This window comes from Saimiri boliviensis, chromosome 13 (genome assembly GCF_048565385.1).
Source record: "Saimiri boliviensis isolate mSaiBol1 chromosome 13, mSaiBol1.pri, whole genome shotgun sequence".
NCBI classification, from domain to species: domain Eukaryota; kingdom Metazoa; phylum Chordata; class Mammalia; order Primates; family Cebidae; genus Saimiri; species Saimiri boliviensis.
In genome coordinates, this window is record NC_133461.1 from 112,463,278 (window position 1) to 112,475,973 (window position 12,696).

The following is a 12,696-nucleotide window of genomic DNA, read 5'->3' on the forward strand; positions in this document are numbered from 1 at the left end:
TTATGTGCGTGCATGTATATGTTCCCATGTATGTATGTGTGTATATGCATTTGTGTGTGCATGCGTGCATATGTGTAATGTGTGTGTACATGTGTGTGCAGGTATGCATTTGTCTATGTGTGCATATGTATGTGTATGCGTGTGCATATGTGTGTGTATGTGTGCCCCTGTGTGTTAAATGCACACAAGCATGCCAGCCCTGGGGTTAGAAATGGCAGTGAGTCAGCTGGGCTCTCGCGTCTCAGGTTTTCACAGTAAATGATGGATCTAAAAGGGGTGCCCTCTGCAGCCACCCTGGGAATCCGTCTGGGGCAGATTCCATACTCACATAGTCAGGGGAGCATTACCAGCATCCAGGGGACCCAGCAATGCTAGTTTTCAGGAAACCACAGAGCAGTCCCAGCCGAGGATGACCCAGCCCATATCCCACGTGCTTCCCAAAGCCTGTCTTCCTCTCTACTCCATAATCACCTGGCCTTGAACTTAACATAGGTTTGTATGTGAAACCAAGTCTTCTTCTTTTTTTTTTTTTTGAGATGGAGTTTCGCTCTTGTTACCCAGGCTGGAGTGCAATGGCACGATCTCGGCTCACTGCAACCTCCGCCTCCTGGGTTCAGGCAATTCTCCTGCCTCAGCCTCCTGAGTAGCTGGGATTACAGGCATGCACCACCATGCCCAGCTAACTTTTTGTATTGTCAGTAGAGACGGGGTTTCACCATATTGGCCAGGATGGTCTCGATCTCTTGACCTCGTGATCCACCCGCCTCAGCCTCCCAAAGTGCTAGGATTACAGGCTTGAGCCACCACGCCCAGCCAAGTCTTCTTTTTAAATGAAAGATGAGTTTATCCAGGAATGACTTCCCAGGTAAATCCAGAGAAGATGGAACTTTTTTGTTTGGCACTTCTCCAATTATTTTTTTGCCATTTCCAAAAATGCCATCAGGGTTGGCAGCGTGTTGGCGGCCCTGGCACAGTCGCTGCGATGCCCGTGGGTCTGATCTGAAGTTTTCCAGCCACGGTCACGGTCCCCAGAAGCAGACACTGAACACTTCATTCTGTGTACGTCTGTTGCTGTGGCCCAGCACAGTTACATAAACATACTTTGCGTTGAAAGTTGCTTTATACGTGTTGTTTCAAAATAGTGCATATGGAGGGATGTTATAAACAAGTTTCATGTTAGGACAGTCAGGGAGACATATCATGAAGTGTTTGTTATGAATGGGACTCTCAGTGTGATGAGCTCAAGAGCGACTGTATGGACAGGAATTGCATGACTTTGTCATAAACGCTGGGAGCCTGGAGAGCACATGGTGAGATTTTTGAGGCAAATCTCCTGGGATCTCAGGCTTCCTATACAAAAGTCTCCTCAGCTGGGCCAGGGTGCCTACAAGGTGGGCAGTGAGGGGTGTGGGCAGGCAGTAAGGAGCGTGGGCAGGCAGCGAAGGCAGAGTGTCTGTGGGCTCAGCTGCCCCGTGCAGGGAGGGGTGCCATCCCGGTGCCATAGGATGGTGGGGGTGGGTGGGGCCAGGAGTGTTTGGGAAAGGAGATGGCAGGGTCCCCGACCATCCCAAGGGTTCCTTCATATACTTCAGGGAACAGCAGCAGTGTGTGAAGAACCCGACAGGAGGGCCAGCCTCGGAGCCCTGTCCGCACTGTGCTCTGAGCGCAGCACAGAAGCCTGGCCCTAACTTCCACAGACGCGTGGGATCCCAAGACAGGCGGGAGGGTGACTGGTCTCTGTGTCTGGCTGAGCACCCATCACGGGTTTCCTCAATTTCTGTCGAGTTTCTAGTCTAAAACTTCTTTCTCTTTCTCTTCTGTCTCTCCCCGACCCCATCTCTCTCGATGTGCTTATCTCTTTCTCTATTGGACTCTTTGTTTCTTTCTTCCTTTCTCCTTTTATAAAAGTCTGTGAACTGGAAAGAGTAACTGCAGCTCACCCCAGGGCAGTGGCCGCTGGAGCAGGAGGGCTGTCACCTGCGGGCCAGGTCCACGCCGCCCGACCACGTTCCCGGGAGAGCCTCAGCAGTGGCTGCAGGTGCTCAGGGGTCTGGAAGTGGCCAGGGGGTCAAAGCCCGTGAGCGAGGCAGCTGTGAAGTCCCCATGCACCCCACGTGAGTGTGCCGAGGTCACACAGCTTCTTCACGGGGGCCCAGGAGGACGCGCTGACAGGGAAGGCAGTGCAGCGCCCACACCCAGTGTGAGCTCAGACTCCTCTCCAGCTGAGCTGCTCGCCACCTGAGCTCCGGTTCTTCCTCCCACTCAGCGTGCTGTGCCTCAGTGTTTCCTTGTGAGCTGCCCTTCCTCCTGCACATGGACACCCCAGCGCTCCTTGGGCACGAACCTGCCATTAGTATCCTGTTCCGAGGTTCTGATGTCTGGGCCTGGCTGGCCCTGAATGGGGGGTGGCCTTGCCCAGGGCTGACCAGTCCCCGTGATCATGCCTTTTACATGCAAACCAACCCCCAGAGTCTCCCCCAGCCCTGTGTACTCCCTGCTTCTCCACCTCACCCCAAACTGACTTTGGAAAGACAGTGCTCTGTCCGGAGCCACTGAAGTGACCTTGCCTGGTGGTCAGGTCACCCTGAGCCTCCCTGCCCCGTCTCACCCCTCCTTCTGGGACACCGTGGCAAGGCCACTGCCCATGCTCCCCTCCGCCCTGCCTCCCGATCCATAGGTGCGTCCCCGGGGTCTGGGGCGTGGCCTGACCATCCTCTGGGACTGTGAGTTTTGAACTGTCTTTCCTATAGCTGTCTCCAAACCTGTGGGCCACACCACAGCTGAGTCTACAAAACCCCCATGGAACCTGCCTGCGACTCCACACATGTACTGGGCCCCTCAGCCCCGCCTGGACCCTCTCACCCTAATGCTGATACTAGGGACGGAAGCCACGAGCTCACAGATAACAGGAGGCCACCAATGGAGGTAGGTGCTGCATACCCAGCATGACCCACTCGCCTGGGAGCCCCCAGGATGCATGAATGTCACACTTGCAGCTCCGGGACCAAGGACGCGTGGAGGCCACACTCGCCCCTCTGGGACCAAGTACGCGTGGACGCCACACGTAGGCTGTGTCACTCTAGCCTGGTAAACGTGGATAAAACAGCGCACATACCCGCCCAGTGTTCCACGTCCACATGAGTTATGATTTCCTGTGTGCTTTTTGGAACACTATCTTGAATCTCGCCACAGACTGAGGTGTGCGGGATCCGTGAGGCAGAAAGAGGTACAGGACACAAGGCCAGCCAATAAGCGAAACCAGACATCCTCCAGCAACTTCTGTCAGCGCTTCCACAAATACTGCTAGCATGTCTGTCACGGGGACGAGTGTGGCGGGTCCTGAGATGACGTCACTGAACGTGACACAGCACGGCGATCTCCTTGCCCACCTGGCAGTGAGCTGCTCCCAGCGATGACATGCCAAGTCCCAGGACAGCAGGGGCGGGGGTGCGGAAGGAGTGCAGCTGGGGAGACAGTGAGTGGCCTCAGGTTATCTCACAGGCTTGAAGGCGCAGGCTCAGCTCCCGCACTCCTGCAGACGGTCCCTGATGACAGGAACAGGCTTGCCGAGTGCCAGCGAGATCCAGCCAAGCCCCGTGTGACGTTTCTCAAGGCCGATTCCACGGCAGTAGGGGCCAGTGAGGGGAGGAAGGGCCCAGAGCGAGGGCAGCCGTGGAGGAGCCCCTCACAAGACGGGCTTGCAGTCAGGAAACGAGGCAGCCTGGCCCACAGGACGCGGAACACGGAGCGTGGGAGGTGGGCGCACGGTGGCTCCTGCTGCTGGAAGCAGAGTCCTCCGCTTGGTCTAAAGGAGACGTTTTAGGACTCACAGCGGAAAGGTGGGGCAGCCGGTGGGCAGGTGTCCGTGCAGGACGGATCCAGACCAGGAGCTCAAGGGGCTGGGGCAGGAATGTAGGGCTGTGCGTCTGTGTCCAGAGCGGCCTAAAAGGGGATGAGAAGCTCTCCCCGGACCTGCAGTTCCACTGCTGGGTAGGAAGTGAGGCGTGATCACACCCCAACCTTCCTATCCACTCACGGCCCAAGATCTATTCCGGGAGCCACTTAAAACAAAAGCCTGCCGTTCAAATTGCAAACGTGCGTTAAGCGGGGCAAGGCCAGCAAGTCGGTTCTTCCGTCTGCGGAGCGCTGGCGTCGCTGAGGGTGGGAGCCAACCACAAGTGTCTCCTTTCTCACTCTTGCCCTAAAACTACAAATGCAGAGAAGTTTTCTGAGAAGCTTGTCAGAACCATTGGTTTTCTGGAGTAGAAAGCACCCCATAAGCCATGACTCCAGCCTTCCTGAGGGGGTGGGGATGCTGTGAGGGTGGCAGGGCTGGGGCGCGTGGGTCCTTCCTGCTCACCGCGTGCTGGACCACGGGACACCTCGATGCCCGGAAAGACCCTTCTGCTGGAGCCTGCGTCTTCTGAACACTGTGGGACACAGGTGCCCCTCGCTGATCGTTACTGAGTGTGTTGGACACTCCCAGACAGAGGCAGAGCGGGACAAAGACAGGCCCCGGGCCCGGGAGACAGACGGTGAGCAGAGGGGTCCTTGATAAAGGCCAAGGTGGAGGCTGAGCTGAGGGCGGGAAGAAACAAGCAGGGAGGGGTCACGCGGCACGTGGAGGTGGCCCTGCGGCGGGGGGGACACAGGAGGCCCAGGTTACCCCAGGCCACCACACCCGACCTCCGATGGGACTCAGGTTCTACTCCAGGCGGAAGGAAGCAAACGGCCGGCAATAAATGGCAAACGTTCCGTGACAAGCCATTTATTTATTTATATTTATTTTTTTTGAGGTGGAGTCTTGGTTTGTTGCCCAGGCTGGAGTGCAGTGGTGCGATCTTGGCTCACTGCAAACTCCGCCTCCCGGGTTCAAGCAATTCTCAGGCCTCCGCCTCCAGAGTAGCTGGGACTACAGGCACCTGTCACCACAGCCGGCTAATGTTTGTATTTTTAGTAGAGACGGGTTTCACCATTTTGGTCTCAAACTGTTGACCTCAGGTGACCTGCCTGCCTCAGCCACCCAAAGTGCTGCGATTACAGGCACGAGCCACCGCACCTGGCCCTGTGACAAGCCTTTTGAATGCTTATTGTAGAGACAAGAAATGGGAGTCTGGCTCCGTTTAGTAAAAACGGATGATTTTTCTAAACGACACCACAGGACGACCTGTTGACAGGACTTCAAGGCGTGTTTTTGTACGTCATTGGAAACGTCACAAATGTAGCAGCTGAACCTGAAAGGCAGGACTCTGCACAGCCTGCAAAACAGAGCCACGTCCTTCAGAGGCGCGGCTGCATGGAAGGGGCCGGCCCTCGGCCCTGGACCCGCTGCAGAGGGCTCAAGGCCTTCACACGCGGGCGGGGCACGTTCGTGGCTCCACGCGTTCATTCCGCCCCTCCCCTCTGTGTTCTGTTCTGCTGTTTGCTTCTGAGACATGAACGTGTACAAAGCCTGACACGTCAAAGCCGAGGCCTAACTAGCTGCTGTGGACACAGCCGGACACACCAAATAAAATGGAGGATCCGAGCCTCCTCCCAGGAGGGCCAGGGCTGTGGCCAGGGAGGACACCGGAAGCGGGGAAGCCAGGAGCGCAGGTGGGCGCGGGAGGCTGGGAGGCCACTGAGCGGAGCCCCGGCCACAGGAGGGAAGGGCGCGGGGCACAGGCTGAGGGCTGGAGGGGCTGACTGCGTCTTCCGTGGGAGGCAGCAGCGACCCCTCTCCCTGCTGAAAAACAAGAAAAGTATCTTCTTCCGATGTTAAGCACATGCTCTGTACAAACCAAGGAGGAAATAAAAAGTACTCCTGACCGTCAGCTGCAAGTCTTCCTAGCTTGCGGGAATACAACTGATGAACATTTCTTTCTTTCTTCTTATTCTTTCAAATCATATCCGTGCCAGGACCCACAGACAAATTCCTTTAATATCCCTATTTCCTGGCTGTGAAATGAAATCTGGGTTTGTGAAGACCCAGAAACCTGCAGTTTTCCACCGGAAAGTTTACTGCAGTCAGCAGGAAGGGACGGCCCCACACAGGCATCCTTGAAAATGCTAGGTGTCTATCCAGCCGAGTCCTAGGACACAAGCAGCCCGAGGAGGTGTGCAGGCCGCTCTGATATCCACCTTCACAGATCTTTCCTCGAGGGGTCCCGCAGTGACCACTCGGGGACAGTGAGGAGGGAAGTCACAGAGCGCGTCCCCGAAAGGTGGTTTCACTGGGAGGTAGATGTGGCAATGGGGGGAGCTTGCTACTGCAGTAAAGCGCCCCTGTGAACGCAAGAACCCCTGAAAGCCGAGGCTGTTCCCTGGGGACGCCCTCCCATCCTCTAGGCAGTACTTCCCGGCATCGGTGCGATGACACTCTGGGTTAAGTGTCCGAGAATGTGTCATCTGAGCGGACATGAGAAGGAGGCTGGAGGCTGGTTCTCAAGGAGAACCACGAGGGCCAGCGTCCCCCACAGAGAAGCAGATGGAGCCATTTTCAGGCAGGAAGCCCCGGTGAGTGTGGGGCCTGACGGCCGCTTTCTCCTCCCTGTCCCGTCTCCTGTTGGGTGTGAGGTCTGGTGGCCACTTTCTCCTCCCTGTCCCGTCTCCGTCTTGTGGCCACGTCACTGAATCCCAGGGGGATTTCACCGCCATGTTGTGTCCCACGGAATCACATCTTTTCCTAGGGTCACATCGCAGCCTGTCATTGTTTACATGTTACTATAAAAAGACATCACGTTTTGAAGTCTGGAAAATGTGTTTTGCTGGGACAGCGGCTCGGCCCGACCCACAGTGCTCCCCACCCTGCTGGCTGTCCAACGCTTCGCAGAGTTGTGGGGGGACCCTGGAAAAGGGAAAAGGGGAGGTCTGACCTGGCCTCTGCCCGCAAGGCTCCTACAGGCTTGCCAGGGAACAGGACTGAGGAATGTCTCATACACCTAAGGGGGAGAGGCCTCGGGGCAGGGAGTGGGTGGCCAGCTGTGGACCTGGAGAACGACAGGGCCAGGGGCTCTGAAATGACACCGTGGCATGGAACTCTGCCAGAGGCAATCGGACCAACCAGCTGGGTCCAGACAAACCAACAGAAAAAACAAGCGAAAAACATCCAGCGGGAGGAGGAGAGGAAAGAGAGGAGAAACCTACAGACTGCATGAGATGAAGGGGCTAATCACTCAGCTGCCACATGGCCTCTTCTCTGGATCCTGATTTAAATAAAAGCCAAAAAGAGACCGTGACCCTCAGGGAAACGTGACCCTGACCAGGCTGATACTCAGAAATACTGACGAGCTATTGTTTTCAATGCCTGATAACGCAGCTGGTTATGTTTCCAAACAAAGCGTCCCCATCGTTCAGTGTGGATCTTTGGGAGATCAGCACGGGCATATTGACAGTTGTATCTGTACGTCATATGGGATTTGTTCCGGTGGAGCCTGGGGGGGAAGGCGGTGTCAGTGCAGACGGCTGAGATGAGTCGTGGAGTGATGGCTTCCGAAAGGGCTGGCGGTGCGCAGGCCCATTGTCTCAGTTCGCCTTTGTGGATGACTGATATTCCCCATACCTCGACCATGGAGTCGCTGTTGGAGGCGGACAGCAGCGTATTCCAGGGAGGAGGTGTGTGGGAGAAGCTCCTGGGAGAAGGCCGGTCCGAGGGGCACGGGGCCTGTGGAGAAGGCGCAGCTGGAGGAGTGGGGGGAACGTGGAGGGGCTGGAGGCAGGGGACCCTGGAGCAAAACCCGGAGGCTGTGACAGCGTCCTGAAGGTCCTGCAGTGCTCGCTCGGGAAATACTGCCTCTCCACCCCAGGCACAGACGAAAACAAGAGAGCCGTGTGTCTGTGACATGAGGAGACAGGGCAGAGTGAACCCTGATTCTAAATACCCTGCTTCTCTAAACAAGCAGACACAACTGTTACACTGGGATATGATGAGGGTTTGCCAACAGCAAACAAAATATCAGCCTCTTCCATTGCTGTAAAATAACATTTTATGCAACTGCCATTTTATCTCGGAATAAATCTGCCTGCAAAGGCAATGTGGTTAGCACCTCCTTTCAAATCAGAGCTGCTGAGACGCGGATGCTGGAGCCGACGACGATGGTGCCAGTGGAAGCATTTGCCACCACGGCTCCCAGAAAGACTCATGGTGCTTGTTGGCCCCGCCCCGTTAGCTGACTCGCTGTCAGCTCAGCCGCCAACGGCCCATTACTCCTGGAAGACGTCTCTGACCTGATGCGCGGCCCAGTCGCCGCACTAGGCATGCAGGAGTGATCTGGGATTTAGAACATGCATGCCAAGTACATGCATGTACGTTTTGTTAACAGCGCCATCGGCTGACAGAAGTTACTCAGCAGCATCCTCAGCAGCAGCGTGTGCCTCCCAGAGGGCCTCCCCAGTCAACCCAGGGATGCTTCAATTCAGAGGCAGAGAAGGAAATCCATGTAAAATAGAGAATTCTGCAATATGCTAGCTCTAGGAGTCTACCTTCTTTAATTTGTTTTTGCCTTTGGTAAATTCACTAAATCCACACCCCAGAGACACAGAGGCTTTTTACAGCCTAAAGAGGCTGTGGTCAGGTGCAGGGCGTGAACTCCCAAATGTCACAGGCCCATTTCCATGAGGCCTGACCGTCAGCTTTTGCGTGGAAACCGTGCATACTGGCTAGTCTATGTTTGTTGTGGTTGTTAGACCTTCCAGCCTTAGAGGCATTTAAAAAATGGCCCACTGTGCTTAGAGGAGTAGTTCCAAGGAGGAACTGGGATCTGCAGAGGCTCCCAGAGTGAGCCAGAGTCACGCAGGACAGCTGCCCACAGACGGCTCACCATCCCTGCAGGCCTGCACACAAGGCCATGGCCTGTGGTCAACCCTCAAGTCTACCAGCAAATGATGGATAGAGAAGATGCGGCACACACACGGGATGCTACTCAGCCTGTCAAAGAAGGAAACCTGCCATTCTCCACAACATGGATGAGCCGGGAGACACCGTGGAAAACAAGCCGGATGAGCCGGGCACACACAGAGGCCACCTGGTGGCTCTCAAGGGTGGTATCTGAAACCACTGAACTCACAGAAGCGGGGAGTAGAACCGTGCTCACCGGAGGGATTGGGGACGGGGAGGAATCGGGAGATGTTGGTGAAAGGACAAAATTCCAGCAAGGAAGGGCCGGCTCAGGAGTCCGACTGGCCAGCACCACAGCTACAGTTAACCCTGAACCCTGTACTTGGAAATCACCCGGAGTGGGCTTCAAGTGTTCGCACCACAACAGATGGTGTACCTAAGGCCATGGATATGTGAGCCGCTCAGTGGAGCCGTCCCAGAGTATGTAGTAACCCACAGCAGCCCGTGGCACTCCCCACACTTACGTGGCTCTTACCTGTCAGTTAGAAAGGGAATAGTGACCCCAGCACCTGCTGTTCCCGGACTCTGCTTACCTGCAGGTAGTGGCACGGCCTCAGGGCGGGCTTGGCGTCCTGGTGCAGCAGCGGCTTGTCCAGGTTCAGCGAGCTCTTGCGGTAGGCCTCCTTGGCCTGGCTGACCGTCAGCGTGGACCAGGAGCTGCGCTTCAGGTACTTGGCGTCCGGCGTCAGCGCCAGCCCCTCGCAGGCCGAGCATTTGACGTCGCTGTTGCTCTTGGAGGTCTTGAGTGAGAGGTCCCCGAAGGGGCTCTGCAGGGCGTCGGGGTAGCCGTGGGCCGCGGGGCCCAGGTGGTGCCGGTTGAGCACGCTGGGCGGCCGGTAGGTGCTGTCGCTGTCCAGGTTGTCGTCCGAGCTCCACCAGCTGCTCGTGCCGGGCCGCGGCTTGCCCTCCGGCTTGCGCTCCTTGCTCCTGCTCCGCTTGCCGTGCTTGGCGTGGTGGCCGTGGTGCGGGTCGTCGGCGCGGCCGTCCGCCTTGGCCCCGTTGGCGTTGCCCTTGGAGGAGCCCTCCAGCGAGTGCGACTTGGTGAAGAGCTTCTGCACCGAGTGCACCAGGTGGCGGATGCGCCCCGGGCTCTCGCTGCGCTGCTCGGCCGCCGCGGACGCGCGCTGGTACTGCAGCGTGTGGAAGCCGTCCCGGTGCAGCGGCAGCTGCTTCTCGAACTGGTCCAGCAGGTTGGCGGGGATGCGGTTGATCTTGGCGCCCGCGTGCGGCGCGGCGCAGTCGTCGCGCGCGTCGTAGTGCGAGCTGTAGTGCATGCGCGGGAACGTGCTGCTGGACACGTGGTCGCCCAGCGCCACCGGCATCAAGACGCACTCCGAGTGCACCGAGCTGCGCGGCGAGCAGCGGTGGCGGCCCCCGGGGCAGCTGTCCGCGGCGCTCAGCAGGTAGGGCGGCCGCGCCTCGGGCGCGTGGTGCAGGTGCTCGCAGTCCTCGGGGGGCGCCAGGCCGCACGTGTGCCCGGGGCACAGCGGTGGCTGCGTCCGGCTTCCGGAGAGGCCCTTCATGCTCCTGGGCGCCGGGGAGTAGCGCTCCTCATTGAAGTGCTGCGTGGGCGACCATGAGTACTGCGGGTCTGCGGGGAAACACAGAAACGTCACTCAGCACCCGGGAGCGGGAGCGCGGGCGGGGACCCCCGGGTGCGAGCAGGTGGAACATGTGACCCCCCCCACCGTGGGCTGGGTTTCCGGGATGGCCAGTGTCCATTTCTGGCCTGGGCACTCGAGAGGGCAGTTCGCTCGTTTTTCTGAGACCCACTCTCGCTGTCGCCCAGGCCGGAGTGCAGTGGCACATCAGCTCACTGCAACCGCTGCCTTCCGGGTTCGAGCGAGTCTCTTGCCTCAGCCTCCCGAGTAGCTGAGATTACAGGTATGTGCCACCACACCTGGCTCATTTTGTGTTTTTAGTAGAGATGGGGTTTTGCCATGTTGGTCAGGATGGTTTCAAACGCCTGACCTCAGGTGATCCGCCCACCTCATCCTCCCAAAGTGCTGGGATTACAGGTACCCGTCACCATGCCCGACTAATTTTGTTTTTTTTTGTTTGTTGTTGTGAGACAGAGTCTCACCTTGTCTCCCAGGCTGGAGCGCAGTGGCATAATCTTGGCTCACTGCAACCTCCGTCTCCCGGGTTCAAGCAATTCTCCTGCCTCAGCCTCCCGAGTAGCTGGGATTATAGTGCACACCACCATGCCCAGCTAATTTTGTATTTTTAATAGAGACGAAGTTTTGCCATGTTGGTCAGGCTGGTTTCGAACTCCTGACCTCAGGTGATCCACCGCCTCAGCCTCCCAAATTGCTGGGATTACAGGCGTTAGCCATCGTGCCTGGCCGCGCAGTTGTTTTTATATCACAAAGTGTGAGGAGCGGAGAGGAAACTCTGGCGTTCCCAAATGGCTAATGACCAAGAGTTAGCACCTAGTAGATCCAACAGGTCTCTTGACAGCCGGATTTTGTGGTATTAAAGGAAATTAACAATTTGAGGGGAAGGCATAGTTGTATTTCATTTAGATTTCCGTTTTGTGGTACAGCTAAAGTTTTAAAAACAGCATCTGGTACTTGATGGGTGATATTGTCTAGTAAGCTCACGCATCACACACATGCATGTATTAATTGTGAAACTGTTTGTTCAAACCACATCCTCACAGGCCAGTGAGGACGGGAGGGGCTTTCTCGAGGCCCCCTCTTTGTGGGGCAGCTGTGTTTCCATCCCCAGAGGCCAGGCTCTGTCCCTTCCTACCCGGCTCCTCCCTGTGCCCTTCTGCAGCCTGGAGGACGGAGGCTATGGCTACAACACAGCATGGCCTGTCTTATGGCCACTGAGCCGCCCAGGGGCAGGTACCTTGCTCTTTGCTGTCCCTGGGAAGACAGCTGATTGCCAGGGTGACCCACAGAGAAGGAGGATCTGACAGCTCCCGGCCTGTGGCTCCCCTGGTCTCTGCACCCACACCTTCCTCCTCCTGGCGGGCGCCCCTCAACCCCACACCTGCCTCCATCTCAGTCCCCTCCTGCTTGACACCAGGACCATCATGATGGCCTCCTCCTCTGTCCCTCTCTTCCCCTACCTCCACCCAGACACAGTTGCCCCCAACAAATGCACCCCTGCCCATCCACCAACTTTCAGGTGAGCCTTGTCTCGTCGGCCTGTTACTCAAGGCCATGTCTAGGACAGCGAGCTCCCTGCAGGCACAGCCACATGCCATGGGCCACCCCAGAGCAGTGCCAGCCCCAGACCAGTGCCAGCCCCAGACCAGACAACCGAGCTCTGTGACAACCGGAGGAGCCAACGAGCCTCCCTCTGCCCCATGGTCTGCGCATCCCTCTGAGTCTGCTGGGCCTTAACCGCACCCAGTTGCCATCATTTCTAGATGTCACTGCCCGGGTTCTGCTGGCCTCTGCTCCCAGGCCTGGACACAGTCCTGTATTGACTCCAAGATCCAGCTCCACACCGCTGGGCTTTGCTGTGTGCTGTCCTCGAGGCCAAAGACCCAGACAGGAGTTAGAAGTGGCCTCCTTGAGGGGCCGAGCGTGGCCATCTCCTCAGGAAGGAAATGATCCCCCACACGTTTGTCCAACACCCCCCGCCCTGGGCCACCTCCAAGCCTCAGATCCCACAACGATTTCCTGCCTGCCCGCTCCCCCATCGCCATGAGCGTCTCTCCTCCTTGTTCCTCTCTCACCGCCACCCGCCACGGCCTGAGATGCACCCCTACCTGCAGTCCCGTGGTGAGTCCGGCACTCGGAGAGCCGCCCACTCTGACTCCCAGAGCAACATGGACATCAGGGAAAGCAAGCAGAGAGATGCGG

The 12,696-nt window shown here is 57.4% G+C and overlaps 1 protein-coding gene across 7 annotated transcripts in view; it reads right to left on the bottom strand.

Moving 5' to 3' along the window:
* The window catches only part of DLGAP2 (DLG associated protein 2), an 868,686-nt gene that overhangs the window by 122,430 nt on the left and 733,560 nt on the right, over window positions 1-12,696 (bottom strand). For all 7 annotated transcript variants that reach the window (XM_074384215.1, XM_074384216.1, XM_074384214.1 and 4 more), the window contains one exon: window positions 9,409-10,466. In XM_074384215.1, the coding sequence (XP_074240316.1) occupies window positions 9,409-10,466 (1,058 nt within the window). The remainder of the gene's footprint in view (window positions 1-9,408; window positions 10,467-12,696) is intronic.